The 23,883-nt window shown below is 44.3% G+C and overlaps 1 protein-coding gene across 2 annotated transcripts in view; it reads left to right on the forward strand.

The window, feature by feature from the left end:
• svep1 (sushi, von Willebrand factor type A, EGF and pentraxin domain containing 1) overlaps window positions 1-23,883 on the forward strand; it is a 64,566-nt gene that overhangs the window by 25,570 nt on the left and 15,113 nt on the right. For both annotated transcript variants that reach the window (XM_028429524.1, XM_028429525.1), the window contains exons 4-19: window positions 9,986-10,144; window positions 10,544-10,723; window positions 12,000-12,179; window positions 14,394-14,588; window positions 17,047-17,165; window positions 17,256-17,385; window positions 18,060-18,167; window positions 20,832-20,963; window positions 21,100-21,291; window positions 21,381-21,502; window positions 21,580-21,685; window positions 21,773-21,976; window positions 22,056-22,289; window positions 22,358-22,519; window positions 22,631-22,792; window positions 23,606-23,767. In XM_028429524.1, the coding sequence (XP_028285325.1) occupies window positions 9,986-10,144; window positions 10,544-10,723; window positions 12,000-12,179; window positions 14,394-14,588; window positions 17,047-17,165; window positions 17,256-17,385; window positions 18,060-18,167; window positions 20,832-20,963; window positions 21,100-21,291; window positions 21,381-21,502; window positions 21,580-21,685; window positions 21,773-21,976; window positions 22,056-22,289; window positions 22,358-22,519; window positions 22,631-22,792; window positions 23,606-23,767 (2,547 nt within the window). The remainder of the gene's footprint in view (window positions 1-9,985; window positions 10,145-10,543; window positions 10,724-11,999; window positions 12,180-14,393; window positions 14,589-17,046; window positions 17,166-17,255; window positions 17,386-18,059; window positions 18,168-20,831; window positions 20,964-21,099; window positions 21,292-21,380; window positions 21,503-21,579; window positions 21,686-21,772; window positions 21,977-22,055; window positions 22,290-22,357; window positions 22,520-22,630; window positions 22,793-23,605; window positions 23,768-23,883) is intronic.

Here is a 23,883-nt window from a genome sequence, read left to right on the forward strand (position 1 = left end):
ATGACGTCATTTTGTGGGCGCAACGTCTGCAGGGGGGAGAAAGTTCTTTGTCTCGCGGAGTATGGATAAGTGTCCACTCATCACCGCCAAGTCAATATTTGGCAACAAAAATTGTGGATACAAACAAATCTGTTTGCAGACTTGTTGGATCGTGTGCACTGGGCAAAGTCAAAGAATGCTCAAAATAAGTTGCAATAAAACTTCTTGTTCTTCAGAACATAAACAATATTCAGAAGTTCAGCTTTTATTCTCAGTATTAACATCGAATAAAAACACCAGTCAGCAGACCTTGATTTAAGATTTGTTTGCTTTTCCCAAGCTATTTTAAAACTCAGGGTTACTACTTCAGCGATAATTAGCTTCTGAAGTCTGAGAGCATATTCTGTTCTACAGAAGTATTCACTTTATTTTATTTATTGATGTATGTCTGTGCTTTGGAAAGACAATGTACCCTTTTTAGGGCAGTTATCAGAATATGAACTGTGGACTGGAAATTGCTGTGCGTGCAGCACAAAACATGTCTTCCGAGCTGATAATTGCACAATGTTTACAATATTACGTTCACAAAAAAGCCTCTTGATCCCGAGAGGAGACGCGTGGCAGCAGTGAGCTCCGGCCCGACCCTGAACATCCATCTCTCTGCGGACAGACCGCGCTGTCTGCAGGCTGAGACGGGAGACATTCATTGCTTTGTAAATATTTGTGGTCTCGATGTGAATGACCGAGGAGGGGAAGCCCTCGAGGTGGACGTAAATTAAGCAGAAGAATTACAATGGTGAAGGTGGACTTTTCTTAATGTTTTGAAATGGGATGGAAGGATGTTGCAATCATGAATTCTTCTCTGCTTTCACTCTTTTTGGCCCCTTGCTGAGGTCTCCAGTGAAAAAGAGGAATAGCCAAAAAAAAATGAAAAAATAAAGGATAAATGTTTTTGGGAACTTTGAGGAATGTGGTTGAACTGCCACTCATTTCTGCACTGTCATGCTCGCTTACGCACACACATACACTATGCACTGTTTTTGGTGTGCTTTCACCACATTTAAGGATCTCACACATACCAGGCAGCACACACACACTACACTCTTATAACACATGCTTGACTTTGGCCTTCTGTTTGCTCAAAAACAAATGTCTACCCAACCAGCGAGTTTGTCAGCTTCTCCAAAGTGTTACACTCTCATAAAGACTCTCTATTTCCTTTTACTGTATAATCCCTAATCCCCACAGCATCAGTAACCACAGCAGACTGTCTGCTTCTGTTCACTTTGTCTGCATCAGTGCAGATCCGTGCAAAATGTTTTTGTGGTGAAAAAGAAAGTCACAGTGTTGCTCAACAAGAATTCTGGCTGGGTTTTGGTCTAGTAGTTATGAGTAAGGGGAGACAAATGCTTGGGATTTCCTGAGGACAAACAGAGGTGGAGGTTTTTTTTTTAAGTCCCATTAATTGCTTTAACTGATTGGATGGAACTTTAGGTTTTTCCTTAGAAGTCAGGTGGTGGAAGTCAGAACAGGAGAGCGTTTCTTTAGTGCTGAGCCATGCATCTTCTGTGGTGGACGGATGGAGAGTTTTCAGTGACTGGGCAGTGATGAGATTGGCTCTATGCCTCTGTAAATAATCGTTTATTTTTGCAGATTTTATTAGTCATAGTAGGAGCAGATGGCAGAGAAGATGCAAAAACTAGTCCAATGCTTCTGTTAATATGGCAAAATACTTCTCTGTCCCCCTTCCTCCAATCCTTACATCTTATTATTGTCATTCTTCTTCTTTCATTTCTACTTCAATTTCTTCTTCATTGAGGGGAACATCAACAAATGGTTAAACTAACTCCATCACTATTACCAACTGAGGTGCCCAAATGACCTTTCTTGGTTTTCCATGTGCTCAGTGTCTTAGCTTCCTTTCAGGTAACCTTAAAGTACAGCATGGTGTCAAAATCCATATTATTCTCTCTCTCCCCGTGCCACATGTTTCACTTCTGTTCCACCCTCCTGTCCCTCATTAAACAACACATATAGGTCTATAAAAAGCCTTAATTGATGACCACTGCTGCCCTGTTTGTAGGTCAGGTATGCTGTAAAGCAGACATGACTTGTGTTATAAAGTGTGGCCACTCTGTGTGTAAAAAAAAAAAAAAGAAACCGAGATGAAGGAGCGAGGAGGCACAGAAGCAATAAAGTGGCCCTAATAAGACACTCCTCTGCAGGACAGCATGAAAAACAAGGAGCCGTGAAACAGCCAGCGGTGCGAAGCAGAACCTTGCTGTGTCATTAACACTCCTCTTCCGTCCATCCGTTCCCCCAGCACAACACAACACAAGCTCTCTCCGCTCAGAGACCCACGGTCATGCTGTTTCTGCCAGCTGTGGCTAATTCATTCCATCAATCAATGAATCACCTAAATGCAGAATTACTCCTGCCAGAGATAATTCACATTGAAGCCCCCAGGCTTTTGCGCCTCCATTTGTCCCTCACACATAATTTAAAGTGAAAATTGCACCCATGGGAATTTAAGGTGGAATGAATGTCTCTTTTAGCATCTTAAGTGCTTTTCTCCAGTGTATTTTTCAAGGCCTTTGCCCTTCTTTAAATCCAACATGTTTGTCCTTTTCCCTCAACCTCATCTGTCTCTGGATTTTTTTTTCACTGACCTTTAATGGTCTCTCGGCTACCATGTACTACCCCACACGTTTCTGATGCCTTCCATTGACTGAAATCTCTCTGGATGGAAGAAAGTGGGACACACGCTATATGTCAAGGGTTGTGAAGGAGGTTAACTCCTGCTAGTTTTTTGTAAGAGAAGCAGGATGGAGACAACTTTTTGAACAGATTGTACTAGATTTTTGTTTCCTCTTGTCACGACAGCATACAGAAAAACCTCAGAAAGACTTGCCATGCCACACATACACTGCACTTCCCGTCACATCCTCCCTGAACTGTAAACCCCACTAGGGAAACACCAAGGCTACTGTGGGTCCCACTGAGGGTGTGTGTGTTTTCTGTGCACATGTGTCTGCACGGAGGGCCTTCAGATCAGGTCAGCAAGTGTAAAAACATTAAGGAATTTGGAGAAATGATGACGTGAGAGTTGAGACGGCTATGAAAACAGGCCGTACTCTTGTTAGTGTTAACATTCTGAGTGTTGTGCTACGTAGTCCCAAGTGTACTGAGATCATTCCGCAGCCTTCTATCACAACATATCTTAGCATACTGACATCTGTAATCAGGCACACCAGACCTGTGTTTGTACAGTTGTTTAGCGGTTTTGCCTCGCTCTCCCAGTGATTCCCAGTGTTGCCGGAGTCTGTAATAAGCAGCAGGACGGTCTCCCTGTCCTTGGGAATCCATAACTGATATCTGGCACTTACGCGATAAAAATCATTCTCCTTCAGGAATAGGATTGGATAATAAGCCAGCAACCAGTGACAGAGCAGCCACTGAATGTCCTTAGTTTCCTCTACAATGACCACATATGAGAAGTTGCACATTCTTAGGATCAGGGGGTCTGCAGAGGTCTCCCCAGATGGAGGATGTGTAGGTGGACAGCTGTGCAGCAGCCACATCTCGCCCCTAACCCACCCCCCCCCTTTTTTTTTTTACTCTGCAATCCAGCTGGAGAGCAGACCAGACTGCAGTGAGAGTCTGGTGATGTGATTTAGAGCCTCCTGACATTCCACCAGGATGGGATTCCCAAAAACTTTTCAGGTGACCCTTGTATGTAGGTTGGAAAATTCCTGTGCCCCTTTATCATTTCAGACTCTTGACACAATGCACATCTTGGTTTCCAAGCAGAGCAGACAGCTGCCACCTGTGAAGCCTAAAACCTTCTGCTGGAATCACCCTGGTTCACGTCAAAAACTGCACTTTTATTAGAACTGGAAGGATTCCTGAATCGTCTTGAGGCAGAAAATGTCTTTTTTTTCTGACCTTATTGTCTGTATTGACATTGTTGCCTGTTGCCACATATGGTAGCTTCTTGGTACAATAGGACCTCACACAAACATCTTCCTCACTTAGTCATGAGTCCTGGAGCTTGGGAAACTGCCATATGGAGAGATATGAATGAAACTGTGCAAGACAGATGCTCTCTTTTGTCATGGTGGCTTGTCACTGTAAATGCACTCATAGGGTCTGGCTGAATATAGTGGTGTGGTCTTCACACTATACCTTCCTTACTCATATGTATACTTAACATGCTTTACATCCCAAAATCCCACCAGTTACGCTGCCTTGGTGGTCCATGTGAATTCAGCATAAGATGCACATATTTTTAGTGAATGTATAAATGGACTGTGTTTAGCTGAAATGAAATACTTAAAGCTGAATTCCTACATGTGTGTGTCAGGGTCGTTGGTCGGTTTATAGCCTAGACTATACATTTTAATTGTCCATTTCCATTGTCTATTTATGCATCTCAAGTGTGCATGGGACGTCTCAGTTAAAGAGTGGAAAATTACCTTGCATGTGAACATTGTTTTTGCTGTGAAAAACCCAGGAATTTAAGGTCCAACTTAACAACATTTCTTGTGTGAGAGGGCCTTCGCCCACAAAGGGCCAGGCCTCTGTCCAGACTTGGCAACCAATTTTGCAATATTGCAGGGCTTTCCCAGTCCCTGTTGTTTGGCTTTGAAGTTGACAGACAGAATCAGGTCACGACATCAGGAATATTTGTAACTTTTATTGTGTGTTTGCATGTAATGTTAGCTGCTCGTTGTGTCAGTGACATTTTTTTTGTACAGAGTAAAGTGTATCCAGTTGTCTAAATCGTATACAGAAGGATAGTGTAGAGCAGAAATGTCCAAATTACAAAGGTGTCAGCTCCTTAGGGTCGTGAAACTCCTCAGAGTTAAATTCACCACACACACCCCGTTCACACTGGGGAAAAAAATGTGGCTTAAGCAGGATTCGGCCACATCCTGATCAATCCAGATGTGTGAACACCTCGAATCCGGCAGTATCCAGTTTGATTTCAATCCGGCTAGATCCACCCACGAGAGGCTGGATTGGCTCAAATGTGGCTCAGGTGTGAATGCAAATGTGGCGCACATGCTACTTCCGGGACAACGGACTGAACGGACTCTGTATATTACGTGGCGCCACCTAGTGGTTTGGAGGACAGCAAACACCCTGTATGAAGCCGGATTGAGTGCGGACACAAGTGTGTGCTAGCCAGATTTGAAAATAGGTCTGAACGCATCCAGCTTAAAGGCTGTCTGGGCTCAATCCTACTCTAGCTGGAATGACTTTCTCCAGTGTGAACGGGGCCCAAGAGCCAATCTTCCATTTTTTGAGGTGGCTCTTGAGAGAAGGCTACACTAGTTTGTAACCATGATAGAGACTTGTGTCCACCACTTCCAACTAATGACCAAAGAGCAATCCAATGGAAACAGTCCTCAAATCTGTGAGGTCTGTATCAAGGTGATAAAAAAATGGTCACACCAATCTCTGGTGATAACCATGGGGAAAAAAGTAACTGTGGGAAGTTGCCAAGATGAGTGCAGTTCAGTCCATAGTGGTAATGGCTGCCATCCAGGAATGTGGATTTGAATTCATCCAGCACCCGCCCCATTTATACGTAACAAATTGCCGTCCACAAAGTTAGGAAGAAACTAACATCTGTGCTGCTGTGGACCACTTTCTAGAGGTCCAAGATGTTGACTTCTACCAAGAAGGGATCCTTATGCTTCATGACAGCTGAACTAAGTGTGAAATGAAGGGACTTTGATGAAAAATAAATATTCAGAATCAGAATCAGAATCAGAAATACTTTATTGATCCCAGGGGGAAATTGCTTAATTTCTAAATTCTAGTATTGTGTTAGTATAACTCAAAAACTTGATGCTAGCTTTCAGTAATTCGGTGCTAATCATACAGTTCAGTCACTTATAAAGTGTCAGGACTGACTTGTGAATGGGACTGACTTGCAGCTTTGGCTTGTTTTGAGTTTTCAGACTTGTGGACCGCAGTGAAAATGTCAGATTCTTTAGTTTGGTCTCCCGGCTATAAAACATAACTGATTTATGTCCAAAATAGCATGTGGGAAGATGTAAATGTGTGAGTGCTGTATGAATTAGCATGTGTGTTTTCAAGCATGTGTTTGTGGATTTTGTTGGACTAAGCAGAATAAGTCACTCTCTGAAAACCACTCTCTCTTTTGCTCTGTCTCTCTCTCTCTCTGCCTGTTTGTCATTGTGGCCGAGGAGGCAGATGTTCTCGCTCTCCCTCTGGATCTCCTTTCATCGTTTCCGTCCCAGTCTGTTTTTAGGCCTGGCTAATCGAACCCAGTTCTCCTCCTGAGACACAAGAGATTCTCGTGTGATAGTAACTTTGGCTCCCGGACCAGACTGTGTCTGCCAGTTTAAATGACTTACTTCATAATAGGAGAGAGGACTTTAACAGATGAACTGGCCCCTGCTTGGTTTTGTCCTTTTCTTTTCTTTCTGACTTCCTGATCCAGAGAGAATGTATTTCTCTTCTTATTCTGTCCTAAATGTTAGTGACAGCTAGGACAGTTTAGTCCTGTCTCACATGAGCAGTAAGTCTTTGGAAACTTATGTATGAGCAGTTACCATTGCAGAAAACAGATGTTAGTTAGTAGTGCCATTCATACAGCACTGTTTTTACATAATACATTTCACCACCTTTAGAGTTAAATCTATATGTACAATTTTGAATACATTTTCATGTATAAATTGATGTTTATTGCTGTTGTGTAGGCGTTGTGTAAGCTAGCAAGATGTCAAAAATGACACAGATGTCAAAAATTCAGAAATGTGTTAAATGCAAATATTACTGCATGTCATTTAACTTCATTATTAGCACTAGGATTGATCAAACATTGCTCTGACTTTAAATAAATAGCCTGTGATCATTGAGACTGTCTCCTCCCCTTCCTAAGGTCATTACTGGGTACAGTAGTTCTTTTGACCAGTTGCTGTCCCTCCATAGAGTCCAGACACAGCAGGATCTCTCTGTTTTAAGGTCATCTGGCTGCTGACTTTCCACTTCCTCTCTAATGACTTTCTCCAGTGTGAACAGGGCCTAGTCATTCCAGCTAGAGTAGGATTGAGCCCAGACAGCCTTTAAGCTGGATGCGTTCAGACCTATTTTCAAATCTGGCTAGCACACACTTGTGTCCGCACTCAATCCGGCTTCATCCAGCGTGTTTGCTGTCCTCCAAACCACTAGGTGGCGCCTCGTAATATACAGAGTCCATTCAGGCCGCGGTAGGACCGCGTGTGCGCATGCGATTTTTTGTCCCGTGAACCGGAAGTATCACGTCGCTAGCTGGATTCGCTAGCCACATTTGCGTTCACACCTGAGCCACATTTGAGTCATTCCAGCTAGAGTAGGATTGAGTCCAGACAGCCTTTAAGCTGGATGCGTTCAGACCTATTTTCAAATCTAGATCCACCTCTCGTAGGTGGATCTAGCCGGATTGAAATCAAACTGGATACCGCCGGATTTGAGGTGTTCACACTCAGAAAAAAAAAATCTGGATACATCTGGATGCGGCCCTAATAACTTCTAACTTCTAACTTCTCAGCCGTCGGCAACATGTAGACGCACCCGTGAAGAGATTATTGGCTTCTGCATAATTCAGACCAGCACAGGATCCAAAGACAAGTAGTTTCAGGATGGGGTCTGTCTTTTGGCTGAAGTCATGGAGCAGTGATATGTTTAATGGAAATTCACACACTTGCCTCCATGTTCACTTTCCAGCTTTTTTCGTTTTAGTTTAGATTCATGGCCGCGTGTTCTTTCATCATTTATCCCTTCCTGTTCATCCCCCGCTCCCCTCCTTCATCCCCGTTCCTGTAGCCAGGAGCCCCTCTTTGGTCTTTATTTGTGTGTGCATCTTGTCTGTGTACATTTTAACCTGCCAGCACATGTGTCTATCCAGGAACTGAAATGTTATATTTTTAAGATACAGTATTTCCACTGTTGCGCTCTGGGTGAATTATTATTCACATTAAAAATAACTAGGCTTCCTGTAAACCTTAAATGAAGCTGTAAAACAGATTCCAGAGGACTTGCCCGCAGAGCGGACACTCTCAGCTGTCATTCCCTTCTTATGTAAGAGGCCTCTTCAGAGTCAAGAAGACACAGTTACATCAGCTGCTTTTGTTATCAAGTGAAAACTCAGACAGTCTGACGGCCGGCATGGGAACAGGTATACCACATGCTTTTTTTTCCCTGTATGCGTTTTTAATGTGGGTTACTGGGTGCGCTTCAGTGCCAGCAGCCAGCGCCTGCTTTACAGTTGGCTAACATCTCCTTGCTGACCTGCTGCAGCCGAGGAGGAGGAGGCGGAGGAGGAGTGTGGGGAGAGGCTGAGCTGGCGTTGGCTCAGCAGTGGAAATTCACACCTGGCCTCAGGCTTAGTAAATGAGATGTGAAGAATATTAGTACTGTGGATTCTCTGTTGCACCTACAGTACCACTTCTAATACAACCTGCCTGTTTACTAAACTGGAGACCTTTGAAACTGCTGCCAAGAAAGAATATTAATAAACCATTGCTGCTTATTGCTGAGGTGTTTTGAAACATCAGACATCAGCTGTCCCATGTGTATAATTTTTTACAATTGATTTAAAGTGCGTGTGGGTGTGGTATACTTTTCTTATTTTAAGCCCAAGGCAACAAAATGAAGTGACTGAAGCTCCCATGTTTCTCTGAAGCCTGTTTTGACTTGGAAATGGTTGTCGTTAGTATTGTGTATTTGTTTTCCCAATTATTGCAGACAACTTTGGGATTTGCTTGAATAGGCTGTGACAGGATTGTGTATGGAGCTGCAGGGATGTATATGACAAGCATCTATTTGCATATTAGGCTGAATGAAGGGAGCTAATGACAGCATGCACTAGACAAGACTTTGCACCACCATTAGCTGTTTTCTCTCTGCAGCTCAGTTTTTAGATGGTCTCTGGTGGCTGTATTCTGGCTGATGGGAGCTGCAGCTTCTGTCCACTGTAAAAACGATCCTTATTAAATTCTTATTAAAAGCTAATTAGTTAATATGCCATACAAGCAAGCAACATCGATTTGACTGGATTTACAGTTAATATAAATATACTAAGGTTCTCACAAACTGATCCTTTAACTGTTATAAATTAAGATGTTGCTTCTGTATTGTGTTTGACACACTTCCTCTGCTGTGGTTTAGATATACGGGAACAAAAAAACAGTTCATAGGAACTGATAAAGGATTTTTCACCTACAAAGATCAGCAGTTAATCCAGCTGATAAGAACCTGATGATAACCTAATTCAAATGATCATAATCTCATTTTCTAATCTAAAAACATCAGAGACTTATGAGATCATTGGATACCGGTGAATTAAATGCAGAAAATATGAGCTCATTGACATGAACGTAACCTTTAAGCCTCATATTCAGTCATTCTTTTTCACATAAGTGATGCTTAGTGATTGATGGAAGAATGAAAGAATGCCGGACCTTCATCTGCTTCTTTGTCTTTACAGCAGGTCTTCTGATCCAACTCAGGTGATGCTAATTGGAAACATACTGTATGCTCTCTGTGTGAGCACATGCAGGTGATCAAAAGGGGTTTTCTAATGCAGCCCATGTGCACTTACATGCAGAATAACTGGTTTTAGATGCTTGTAAACCTTTCTTTGATTGTTGCTTTTTTCTTGTAATAAAAAATCTGTAGTGTTCTGCTTGGAATAATTAAGATGCTGAACTCAACTCGTCCTAACCCTTTTACCTAGCCAGTGAGATCATTTTGTCATATTTGCCACATTTTCCGCCACTACATGTCCAGACGTGATTATGATCAAAGTCTCCCCATAAATCCGCAAAGCTGTTTTTCAGTTTCAGTCACGCAGTTGTGAGAGAGGTTTTTTTATTCCGGCTTAATTTGAGTCCCATCATCCAATTTTCCCAACCAGCTGTGTCTTCTTGTCCTAAATATACAGACATACTGCACGTTTATATATAAACTGCAGCATCTTTCCTTTTAACAGCATGTCCACCAGGCACCTACAAACCGGAGGGAACACCAGGAGGTCTGAGCACCTGCCTGCCATGCCCAGATTCACAGCATACCTCCCAGCCTGGCAGTACCTCCCTGGATGACTGTGTCTGCAAGCAAGGCTATCAGCCAGTTGGCATGACCTGCCAGGGTAAGAGCTAATCATCTGTGACACCTTTAATAAAAATGATATTCTGTCCGTTTCATCCTTCATAACCCTTTTTAGTGTGACATTACATGACAGTGCTGGATTTAGCATGGTGCATAGTAATTTCATTGGCCCTTTTAATCCATAAAGAATGAGCCAAGGGTTTTGTTTATCTGAACACTGCGATGCTCATTATTCAGAAGTTTCATATGCTGCATTGTGCCTCCACTTCCTCTCTCTCTCTCTGCAGACGTAGGGTTGATGTTTGACAACCTGTATTTTTCTGCTATTTTTTACTTTTCTATTGTTTCCCAGAGTCAGACTTTCCAACCACATTGTGTGTTAGCTATAACATAAAACTTATTGTTTTTTTCCCTCCTCTTGTCTCTTTTCTTTGCCCAGTCGTGCACTGCCCTGCACTGTCTCCCCCCGAAAACGGCTTTTTCATTCAAAATGTGTGCAACAACCACTTCGATGCGGCCTGCGGTGTGCGATGCCAGGTGGGTTTTGACCTCCAGGGAACCAACATCAGACTCTGCCAAGCAGACGGCACCTGGTCGGGGACACCTGCCAGCTGTAGAGGTGAGATTCATGTCTGATGATCAAATCAAAAATCCTCACTGCCAGGCTCAACTGACCTTTCGAGGAATGCAGGTTTTTGGCACCTCCTGTTAGCTTAAGGTTGCACGTGCCTTCAGCAGGTGGCTCATCCACTCATCTGGTTGTGTGCAACAAACCTTCTGCCATGTGTAGAACACATGAAAATATGACTAGAACAAATTGTTGATACAAAGAAGAATAAGTGGAACTTTCTTATCATAGTGTTTCGTGCATGAGCTCCAGTAAACACAGAGGTCAATGTTCTCTTTAGAGTTTATTACACTCAAACATACATGTTTGTCTGATTGATCCCAGCAGGTTCCTCCTCACCACGTGTCATATAATTCCTCATTAAACTACAGGACCTTCATCAAAGCATTGCAAACCTCCCTCCTCTGAAGTCTGCAAATATTCATACAAATCACATACAAGTTGATCTGTGGGTCTGATTTTGAGCGAGTGGAAGTGTGTGTGTGTGTGAACATGTAAATATTTCTCTGCATGGTTTGAGATCACATGTGTTTAGACTGAAATGGGGAATCAACATTGACTGTGGGGACTACTGCTTTCTGCCAGGCCAGATGTTGAGAGCAGGAGAAAGGTAGGATGGATTCAATCAAAGAAAGAGAAAGGAAGGGAGGGAATGAAAGCATGGAAGATTGTGTGAAGGGGAAAAGGGAATCAAGAGATTAATGAGGAAAATGGCAGTTTTAGCAGAAAGGCAGCAGCAACAGTGTGACTCAGAAATACCAAGACACTGAATATTCAAGGGTGTGTGTTTAAGATTTATAGTATGTGGCTTTGGGTATATATTTTCTAAGTATGTGTGTGCATATGTCTGCTTGCATGTGTTTTTGCCTTTGCCACATACTGACTGCACTGTAGGACCTCCCAGCTAGTTAAGCCCTGAGGAAGGGGGTTTACTCTGTCTGTCTATGGGTGGTGATGAGAAATAACACACTGCACACTCATTTTAGACCTCATCATAACTCATAACACACACACACATACACATCAGTTGTCTTTTATTTCGTAGGGACTTTCAACAGTGTGGGAAAAAATGACAGGCCGCATCTTCATCATTTACATTCTTGTTGCTGTTCCTCACTTCTCATTTGAAAATCATGTGTCGTGTTAATAGAAAAAACACATTTTAGAGGTACGATACTAAATAAGAAAAACACAAGACGTGGATCAAGTTAAATAGAACAATAAATATAACAGAACTGCTTTTCCCATGTTTATTTTTTTCCTGCAGTACGCTCCTGCCCGGCCCTCTCTCGGCCCCAGCACGGCTTCCTGCGGTGCAGCGATGGCGGTGCCTCCTACAAGGCACAGTGTCAGGCAGGCTGTGAGCGAGGATACAGATTAGAGGGAGACTCCAGACTCACCTGTCAGGCCAACTCCCAGTGGAGTGGACCCCAACCTCGGTGTGTGGGTAAGCCCTATCCCCACTCTGCTACTATACATCTGGAGGCAGATGGAGAAACTCTGGGGCTTGCATATCACCAAGCACAGCTACAGCTTAGAAACAATCCAGCAGCCACCTTGCATGATTATTTGCTGGGTTGGCTAAAAGCAGTCTCGACTAGCTGTGGGCGACAGAGCAGTGTTACATGATGGTTTAGATAGCAACTAACCGGTTAGCATGCTAAGTTCATCTTACATTTTTTTAACTATCAGTCCTACAAACTGCCCTCTTAAGAAATTCATGCTGCATCTATCGCACCATGTTATTAACCTTGTAGATGTCATCCATGGTCAGTTTAATAATTCTACTCCGCCATTACATTTTCATCTGTCACATGTTGTTCTAAACTCTCGTGGTTACCACTTCTGTGGAGTAAATTAGATTTCTTTACTCTGTTATTCAGTTTGCGTTATTTTCCACGATTAATGTCAGCAGCCCTGTGTTCAGACCATTGACTGTAAAAACTATGGACAGAGCTTCCGTGACATCACCCGTTTGTTTCTGAAGAGCCGTTTTGCGTCTGAGTGGAAGGTTCCGGGACGTGATGACCACCGCCATGTTGGCAGCGTCACGTCAATTAAAACTCCGAATATGGACAAAGAGGGGGAGCACGAGCGGGGTTTAGGGGGGCGGGCGTTCGTGGAAGCAGGAAACTCACGCTGTGATACGTCAACTGTCTGTCACTCAAGCAGCAACGCCCATAATTATGCGTAATTTTAAGTCCGAATACAATTGAAACGAGTGAGTTGTAAAAAAATTCACCCCCCGTACAATCGACACTAGAAGAGAACCTATCATCTGAGACCAGAGTGGTTTTTTGTACCAGGCTGTAAACATGTTCATTTCTGCTGTGAAATCGGCCATTTTAACATGGGAGTCTATGGGAAATTACTCGCTTTTGGAGCCAGCCCCCAGCTGTTGCAGCGTGAATTACAAGTTTTGACACTTCCGCATGGGCTTCAACTTTGAGCCCCGAAGGTTGCCGCTTGGTTCAGACACACTCTCTATCAGTACATCTAGCATGACTGTGTTGAACCTTAAGCTCATATTATGTGTTTTTGCTTCTGCGTACTGAAAAAAACAAGATAATTTATCAAACGAACAACCCTAAAATAACATATATCTGTGTAGAATCATGTGGTTTTACAGGCATATGTAAACACACATGATAACATACACTCACACATGCACTGTGGTTAGACATATGGTGCATATTTGCACAGAGACCCAGATCATCATCCACTGAAAGATACAGCTGCTTTCTCACAGCAAAGCTACACAACACATGCACACGAAATTACGCAACCACACACTTCAAAACTGATAGTTAAGCTAAAATAGTCGCACACACTCATGCCCACCACAGAGAGCACCCAGGTCAGGCACACAAACACACAAAAAAGGGACAGTGTGAGAGTGTTTAGCCACAAACCTCCGGCCTCACTGCATCGGGCCTCGTTGACTCACTTCCAACCAAATGGTTAGCCACGCTATTTAAAAGAGCCAGGCAGTCCGCTTCCGGAAAACTCCATGTCCATTTATCAATAACTACCATCTCTGCTGCTCTGTTTGTTTGACCATCTCAGCGTTTCCCCCTGCAGACTGTCGTTACTTCTTTGACAGAGCTAAGAGGCCTCTGTGGGCTGCTGTCGCAGCTGAGTGGCTTGTTTTAGTGTTTGTTTGTACTGTGGTGAAAGAGGATCTCCTCGGCTGCCCCGGGAGGATGCTGAGATATTTTTTTTTCATCTGATTGAAATCTCCCATGTTGAATATCCCTCAGTTTTCCCTTTTATAGTTCCTACAGCGAGAGCCAATGAAATATGAGTTGGAGAGGATGAAAATGAGAATGATCTATCCATCATCGAGTGAAAGCCGACTACCCCCAGAAAGTGCATAAAAAGCCACAAGTGTATGGGCCCTGTGGTCAGTGCTCTCTGAGCTCGATTTCCGACCAAATGTTTGTTGTGTTTGTGCCAGTTTTTGATACACAGCGGCTGAGAATAACTTTATTGTTGGTAATTATAGCAGAGCCAGCTCAAAGCATGACTTTATCACGTTTGGGTCGACACACTCATTCTCCTCTCCTCCAGCATATTATTGTAACTGTTGTTCATAGTTACAACGTTACAAATATAGTTACATCAGGCTAATCATCTGTCTCTTACTCTTTTTTTCCTACAGAGGTGCGATGTCCTCCCATCGCGCCCCCCAAGAACACCTTGCTCTCGTCCCCTGCCTGCGGGAAAAGGGCTGTGTCGCCGGGCTTCATTTGCCTGCTCACCTGTCGTCAAGGTTACAGTCTCCAGGGAAACAGGAAAGCAGTGTGCCTGAGCTCTGGAAACTGGACAGCTAATGTCCATAAAGCTGTCTGTACAGGTAATGGACACACTATTTGTGTGTGTGTGTGTGTGTGTCTGTGTGCGATTGCCCTTAAAGAGAAAATTGATCTTTTTGTTTGTTGCTGTATTGGGGTCAGAGGTCATGGCTGTAATGGGTTGTAAATTGGCTCCAGGGTTGTAAGAAGGATGTGAAATATACTGAGGTCAAGAAACTCTGCTTGATGAGGCAGAGGTTGGATGGCGAGGTTTATTTTTTTTTCCATCTATTACTTTGTAAATGTACTTAGAGTAGGGTCAAAGGAATATTCCCTTCCTGTCAAATAGATTAGAACTTGATTGCTTAATGGCCATATTTGCAGGTTTCTCTCCTCCCTAGGCACCAAAGTCAGCATAGTTAACTGAGTCCGAGTGTGAATGAGTGACACTTGTCACGTGTCAGCCTATATGAATGGCAGAAAAAGAGGCTTTGTTAAACCAGTGAAAAAAGAAAGCTACAGAAAATGTGGAGAAAGAAAAAGATATAAAAAGAAAACAGCAGGAAACTTGGAGGAAGAATTTTTTTCCATTCTCCATTCCCCCTGCCTTACGTCTCTCTCTCTCTCTCTCTCTCTCCGCTTTGTGAATGGTGAGAATGGTGCTAACCTCATTTTGAAGCAGACCTCAGGTCACTAACTCAAACCATACCATGTCCGAGCTCATGCGTCTCTCCCCCCTTTGACTCCGACTGGGCTCTGGAGATCATTATAACGGGGCTGCAGTGCTCCAGATGCCTCGCAGGTGAAACAGGTGGTGCGAACAGATCTGGCTGCCTCCCCCCTTCCATCCCTCCCTCCCTCCTATGACTGTCCTCAATCCCCTCATTTCCTCATGGAGAAAGTTTGTTAATGAAGGAACTTGGAAGCTGTCATTAAGATGAGGAAGAGGTGCCATAAAGATGAAAACGAGGGGAGAGGTGAGGCAGACAGGGGAGATGAGTCATCTGTAGGTGTCTTATAAATGGTACGGAGGACACGAGATGAGTTTTTCCAGGCAGAAAGAGATTTAAAAGAACATGTAGATGAGCTATGACACTCAAAGTGAAATATGCTTGTCTTGTTGTAAAGATGAATGAAGCTGGTTGGACTGAAGCATGTTAGTGTTTAGCAGAGAGGGATGCCTAAGCAGATGGGTCATCAGGTCCAGATGGGAGCAGCTCTCTTACACAACCCAGCAAGCCAAGACCGCTGCCGATCGATCGGCGATTCAGCTCATTTACCGCAGGCCTGAACTGAGTTGACCTGAGCCGCGCTGGCTTTCTCTTTAAATCCAACATGCCGCATGGAGAATGAGACAAAGGAGGAAAGTGTTTCATCCAAAGGTCAGAGAGGCTCCGACAGCCAAACAGGTGCATCATTTCCTACTGGAACAAATAGCTGTTCTGTGCATCTGTGCATCTAAAGTAAATTACAACACTGCAGGTCCCTCACCATTTCTGATCTATGGCAATCTTACTGCGTTGTGATTCTTTGCGGTGCATCTGTTTTGTTTTTTGCATGCACTTTAAAAACATTTTTAGTTTGCCTGGAGAGCCAGGAAAGGATGCATTCATTTTAATATGTCGCTATAAGTGGTGTTGCTGTTGAAGCCTGACAACCACAAAACAGCTAAAGCAGCCCTCTTCTGACTGATGACCTTCCTCAGCCATGTAGAAGTGAGGCTTACTCTTTGTGAGTTATCTATAGTTTTCCAGGAATTGTTTTTTTTTTTTTCCAAACCACATGCAGATTAGAGGCAGCTCATAACAAAGGGACTGGCAGAACCAGCGGCCTCAAATGTTCTTTCTTTATTTTATTTTCAGTTAGCTTTTCTAACTTAATTAACTTTCAGATTTGTATCTTACCTCTCCAAGTGGATGGGTTGCACAGTGCCACAGTGTAGAGGAATTTTTGGCACCAGCTTAAGCCAAAGGGAAATCACCAGCATCAAAACGATGAGAATTAAGATCAGATCTTTGCTGACTGTGTTTTAATATCAACATTATCAAGTAAAGAGAATGGAAAGTTAAATATGACGTCTTCCAAGAGTGAACTTTATGCTGCAAGAGTGTTTAATAACATAAAATGGAGGTTTGTACAGCCTCTTTGACCCCTTTTAATATTTTCCTATTAGGCCATGCTCATTGCTGTGTCCTGATGTGAGTTAATACATGGAGAGAAGTCAGGGACTATTACAGATGAATGATTAAATGTAACATCCATGGGGTCTTGCTGGAACGTTCTCTTTCTCTGTTGACTGAGTAATTAACAATAATGAGTGTTATGATTGGAGGGGTCAAGGGTCATGTGACTTCACTTTCCTCTTTTCTCAATGATAACAAGGGAGCAGACTGAGGTCAGTGTGTGTGTGTGTGTGTGTGCAGGATGTGATGTCAATTTAATTTTGCTGGGGTGAAATGAAGCAGTCAAGCCCTTCATCTGATTCTGTGTGGTTCTCATATCTTGTGTGTTTTTCTTCAGATGCAGAACCACCATGGCTCCAGTGTCCCGAGGACATTGTTGCAGAGACAGATGAGCGTCGTGGCACCACTAACGTCAGCTGGAATGTCCCCACAGCTGCTGACAACTCTAAAGAAGAGGTCAGATACTGAGGAAAATCAGCACATTTTAACATTTCTAATGCAGGAAAGATTTTTTAAAATTCGTTTTACTGTCTGGCACTCCTCCAGGTGGCAGTGCAGGTAAAACCGGTCTATAGTCCTCCCCAGCTGCTCCCTATTGGAAAGGAGACCATCACTTACATTGCGACTGACCGCTCTGGAAACCAGGCCAACTGCTCCTTCACGGTCACTGTCATCGGTGAGCTCATCCCGTCTGGGGACTGCTTCACATTGCTGCATGTGGCCAGTGGCACGTCTCCAGCGCACACATTTCATTAAAAGAATGGGAGAGGATTGTGGTCACACTTTAGGTCACTTATTCTCAGTTCCACCTGGCTTCTTGTGTAGCTTTTTCAAGGCAGACGAAGGAATTAATTTGCTTTTCTAAGAGTAACGCCTTCATTCTTAAGCCACAAACTCACCTTACCTCTGTGTTGTGGCTTATTTCAGTCACTCAGTGTAAAACTGTGATATAATTGACACACTCTTCAGACGGGAAGTCTGTCGGCCTCAGGCAGGTGCCAAACACTGTTGCTGCAGAGAGTTAAAAAACAGGGGGTGTCCCGTGTCAGCCGCTCAATAATCACTGCAGTCAGGGGGAAAAACCTCAAGCTTGGTAGCTGTGAACATTTCCATATGTTATTATGGCAGTGGAACGTTGTGGTTTTTTATTAGAGACATATGTTTAACTAGTGCCCTCTGACACGCTGTACTGCTGCATCAGAAAAAAGGCAGATCACAAATGTGTTTCTGTAATATTTAATCAGTTCCAGTCTTTCTGACTGTCCATACCTGTTTTTATATTTCGGCTTCTGGTGCTTGTTAAAATACCGCTGTAGGATCACTTTAATGTTTTGTTTGATCTCTTTCTAGATACGGAGCCTCCGTTCATTGACAGGTGCAGGTCACCGCCCGCCGTCCAGGCCACAAACACGGAGACGGCGGTGAATTGGGAAGTGCCGCAGTTTTCCGACAACTCAGGTATGTCTGGTCACCGGCTGTGTGGATGGTTTATTCTTCTGCAGCTCTGTTCCACTCTGCTCCACCCTCCTCAGTCTCTGTCTACGATGGTTAAACAGGATCTTTTCCGATGGGTGATTGGAAAAAGGGGATCAGGAGTGTGTGTGTGAGGAAGAGAGAGAGAGACTATTTAGGATGGATTGTAACCGAATGTGTGTGTGTGTGTGTGACAGAGAATTAGACTAGCGGACAGATGAAGTTGTTACTGTGTCTGCTAATGTCATAAATGTTAAAGCAGGCGGGGTCACTGGGGAGAAGCAGGTGTTATTCCTATGAAAAATGTGCTTTGTGGGAACGTGCACTCATTCCATCCATTTTTCACACAGTTCTTTGACATTAGTTAAATGTTTTTGACTCATTATGTCTCTTGAGTCAGAGTGGCTGTGGTGCACAGTAGGAACTGGGCATTCATCATTGTCTTGGTGAAGCTGTGACTCCTACAGTAAAACCCATTGACAGTAAAAACTATGGACAGAGCTTCTGTGACGTCACCCGTTTGTTTCTGAAGAGCCGTTCTGAGGCTCGGTGGGAGGTTCCTGGACGTTGATGACCGCCGCCATGTTGGCAGCATCACGTCCGCCAAAACTCCAAATATGGACAAAAAGGGGGAGCACGAGCCGGGGTTTAGGGGGGCGGGGGCGGGCAATCGTGGAAGCAGGAAACTCATGTTGTGATACGTCAACTGTCTGTCACTCAAGCGGCAACGCCCATAATTATGCGTAATTTTAAGTCAGAGTGAGTTGTAAAAAAATTCACCCCCTGTACAATTGACACTAGAAGAGAACCTATCATCTGAGACCAGAGTGGTTTTTTGTACCAGGCTGTAAACATGTTTTTTTCTGCTGTGAAGTCGGCCATTTTAACATAGGAGTCTATGGGAAATGACTCGCTTTTGGAGCCAGCCCCCAGTGGTTGCGGCATGAATTACAAGTTTTGACATGTCCGCATGGGCTTCAACTTTGAGCCCCGAAGGTTGCCGCTTGGTAAAACCTCTGGAAGGATCTTTATTTAAGCATTTCAAGTTCAAAGCTGCACTCAAATATGTAAAAAAAACAGTGGAAGTGGAAGTGGAAAAGCTAGTTTAGGACTGAGTATTGTGACTGACTCATGAAGAAGAGCAAACAGGTCAATTGAACCTGCTCTGAGATGATGAAAGTGCAGCTGAGGTGTAATGGAAACACTTTGAAAGAGTCGTTACGTTTACCCTCCAGGGAAGAAGAGAGGGTTTAATGTACCAACCTGAGCTAGAGAAAATATTTTTACAGGATTTGCATGAAATTTAAACTGGATTAAGTCACTGTTTCACTAAACTTGAATAGCTCATCTATATGTCTGGGTGGCCTTTCACTTCCATTTGTTTATTATTTTTTATAAATGTTTTGTTTCCAGAGGTGAGAACACTAAAAATAGCAGAACGTCCATGAGCTACTGTGATGTGTTCGACTAAACTTTTTGGGGGTTTAGCAGGATTTATCTCTTCAGTAACAGCTGCTATATTAACTTAATTTGGTCAGCTGATTGGACAAGTCATACGTTTCAGCCCCGACATTGATACCTCAAGGGATTAGACTCACAAAGCTGTGACGTGCTCCTACAGACGGTTGCAAGGACTTGAAAACAAAGCCCATTCAGACCCATCTTGCTGTAAAAGGGGGTGTATGAAGGCCGCTCTGCCAAACTGACTAAATATCATAGAGTTGGATGTCTTTCTTCTGGTGCTCTTGCTGCACCTAAACAGCCAGGGTGGTGACAGACAACAAACCAGACTTCTCCAAGGTTCCAGTCCACAGCCAGGCTCATGAAATCCACTGACTCTGGCTCCACTCACATACAAACTAATATAATGTTCTTGTCTGTCTTCACTAACTCATGCAGGCATGGACACAAACACAGGCCCCAAACTTCAAGTCTCAAAAACCCAAAGTGATCATTCCCCACCTGTCTGCATTGGTGCGACCCCCATCTCTCTCTCTCAAACACACACACACACACACACACACACTGTAATGACAGGCCGCTGTGGCTGTTTCGGGTCTACACGACGTCAGCCCAGAGCTGCTTCAACGTCAGTGTTTTGTTTTTCCAGGCCCACACCCTGATGCCAGCTCTATATATAGTCAGGACTTGGTAGACACACGCACACACATACAAACATACACACACAGGCTAAATATAAGGGGAGACTCCAACAGGCCAGACGTGTGTCAGCCCTGTTGGAACGACATCGCTACTGTTAATGGATCGGAGTTAAACGAAAGGCCAACCACTCATTTTCCCCCCGCTCTTTCAACCTGCTAGTGTGTGCAGATGTTTTCATTGTTCTGTGTCTCACACTCACACACATGCACACAGTCTTCTCATCACAGCTGCCTCTCCCATCGCTCTATCCATCAGACAGACTGAACTTTCCTCTTCAGTCCCCAGAGGTGTGATGCCCAGACACACCACCCCTGTGTCAACATATCTTTGTTTAACATAACTGCTACAGTTTACCAAGAGTGACTCATTTAGTCCTGGAAGATCCAGTAAGGCCAACACTGCCCTCTGCAGGGCCTTTAAAAACACATCTGCAATATGAGGCATAAAGTAAAAATATTATTATTATGATCTCTCTCTCTCTACCAGGTGGTCGCCTCACAGTGACCAGTAGCCACAGTCCTGGCTCTCTATTCCCAGTAGGAGAGACTCTGGTCCAGTACACCGCCACTGATGCAGCGGGAAACAGCCGCACATGCAACCTCACCGTAACTGTGCAAGGCAAGATAAATAATAAGATGTTAGAAGTGTAGGCATGCCCAGCAGTATATGGCGTGTTGTTTATGGATATGAACAGTAAGGAGAAGTAGAAAAGTTTATTCCAGTCCGTGGATGTCTTACATTGTCATTTGCCCAGGCACGACATGTGACCAGCCGTATGTCCCAGTGAACGGAGAGTTCCTCTGTTCTGAAGAGGAAGAAGGAGTTAACTGCACTCTTCACTGTAAAGAAGGCTACAGCTTCACTCAGGATGCAGTACACAGCTACTTCTGCCCCTACAATGGTTTGTGGGAGCCACCTTACTCTTCAGACAGACCAGACTGCTCCGGTGAGCACAGCACACTTGTATGCTTGTGTCAGGATCGGAACTAAAAGAGATCTCAGCCTTTAATGTAACGTCCTCTTTGTGTTCCTCAGTGAATCGTGTTGCCAACAATGGGTTTAAGCCCTTTGAGATGCTGTTTAAAGCCTCTCGCTGTGATGATGTGGACCTGGTCAAGTCATTTGCTGGGGAGTTCAACACCAAACTGGGAGGCATGGTGAGGACCTGTGTACACAAACCACCCCTTGTCAGTATCACTGCTAATACGTGTTTTTTTTTTTTTTGTCTCCACAGCTTCCCAACATTTGCGGCAATGATGACGTCACCTGCAAACTTGAGGTGATGTCACAGGGTCACTGTCTGGAGTACAACTACGACTATGAGAACGGGTTTTCTATTGGTAGGATTCAAAGACACTAAGGTCCATTCACACCCCCTGTTCTTATACGTAAAGCATCTCAGCTCATTTCCTCTTCCCTGTCTTCAGCACCAGGGGGTTGGGGCAACAGCTGGGGTCCTCAGGGCGCCCAGGACTATGCCTACTTTGAGTCAGGCTATGCCACAGGCACCCGGCGACTCCCAAGCCGGCAGAGGGACAGCAGTGTGCAAAGCCACTATCGCACCAAGAGGCACAGGAAGATCAGAGGCCCCACCAGAGACCAGAAGATCCAGATCTATTTTAACATCACAGGTAGAAGTTATAGTTGCATTGCAGCTAAAACATTTGAGGTATCAGAGTTCAGTCCTTTAAACTTTGGCCATTCTCCCAGCAAGCATCCCTCTGCCCCTGTCGAGGAACGACTCAATCGAAGTGGCCAATCAGAAGCGGCTCCTGCGCACCCTGGAGCAACTTACTAATCGACTGAAGAGAACACTGGCCAAGCAGCCACTGTCCAGTTTCCACGTATCTTCAGAGATGATTGTGGCTGATCCCAGGTCACTGGAGAGCAAGAAGGCGTCTTTGTTCTGCAGGCCAGGCTCAGTGCTCAAAGGCAGGATGTGTGGTGAGTGAGAGGAGATGCAGTGTGATCTAAAAATGCTTACGTATATTTAACTATGAGTTCTTTTGCAGTGCAATGTCCAGTGGGAACGTACTTTTCTCTGGAGTATAATGAGTGCGAGAGCTGCTGGCTGGGTTCCTACCAGGATGAAGAGGGCAAGCTGGAATGTAAGTCCTGCCCCGAAGGAATGTCCACGGCCTACCTGCACTCCCGCAGCATCAGCGAGTGCAAAGGTATAATACATGCACACATATGCAGACACTTGCTTTTGTAGTTTGTGATAATATGAGTAATATGATGTATTTTCTGTGGCTCTTCCTCACTGATGATGTGGTGAATTGCAGGGCAGTGCAAGCCCGGCAGTCACTCTCTGAATGGGTTGGAGATCTGTGAGTCGTGCCCGTTTGGTCACTTCCAGCCTGGTTACGGTGCCAGGAAGTGCCTGGTCTGTCCTGACGAGACTTCCACCGTCACCAGAGGAGCAGTGGATGAGATGGAGTGTGGTGGTGAGGACAGTGCTCAAAGGCCCCGTTCACACTGGAGAAAGTCATTCCAGCTAGAGTAGGATTGAGCCCAGACAGCCTTTAAGCTGGATGCGTTCAGACCTACTTTCAAATCTGGCTAGCACACACTTGTGTCCGCACTCAATCCGGCTTCATCCAGCATGTTTGCTGTCCTCCAAACCACTAGGTGGCGCCTCCTAATATACAGAGTCCGTTCACGCCGTGGTAGGACCGCGTGTGCGCATGTGGTTTTTTTGTCCCGTGTCACGGCCCGTGAAGTAGCACATCGCTAACCGGAAGTAGCATGTCGCTAACCGGAAGTAGCATGTCGCTAACCGGAAGTAGCATGTCGCTAGCCGGATTCGCTCGCCACATTTGCGTTCACACCTGAGCCACATTTGAGCCAATCCGATCCGATTGAAATCAAACTGGATACAGCCAGATTCGAGGTGTTCACACTCAGAAAAAAACACATCTGGATTGATCTGGATGTGGCCGAATCCTGCTTAAGCCACATTTTTTTCCCCAGTGTGAACGGGGTAAAATGTCTTGTCAACTCTAAAGGCCTAATCATTCCTAAGTAATTCAGAATGCTACTGAAAAAGAAAAACCACGATAATCCCAGCTTCTGTTTGGTTGCCCTTTAAAGCTGGATGAAAACACATGGAAACTTTCTTGCAGTTAAAATCCTTAAATAACCTGCAGCTTCTCGAATGTCTACTTGGAGCTCTCGGATGTTTTCCAACTATTAAATGCTCTTTAAACTTTTTTTTTTGTGTGATCCTGGCTCGTCATCTGCTCCTGTTTTTCCTTCAGTCCCTTGTTCTGCAGGTCATTTCTCCCGCACTGGTCTGGTTCCTTGTTACCCCTGTCCAAGAGATTACTACCAGCCTGAGCATGGTCGCTCTTACTGCCTCTCCTGTCCCTTCTATGGAACCACCACAGTTACTGGGGCAAGCACCATACAGCACTGCTCGAGTAAGTGTCATCTTTCACCATTCTGCAGTGATAAGTCGGCACCTGACTTGTGTTACATATGTACGCAAATGTCTTGTTTCTATGTGAAAACATTCCGCCACCACTGTAATTGTGTG

This window comes from Parambassis ranga, chromosome 18 (genome assembly GCF_900634625.1).
Source record: "Parambassis ranga chromosome 18, fParRan2.1, whole genome shotgun sequence".
NCBI lineage: Eukaryota > Metazoa > Chordata > Actinopteri > Ambassidae > Parambassis > Parambassis ranga.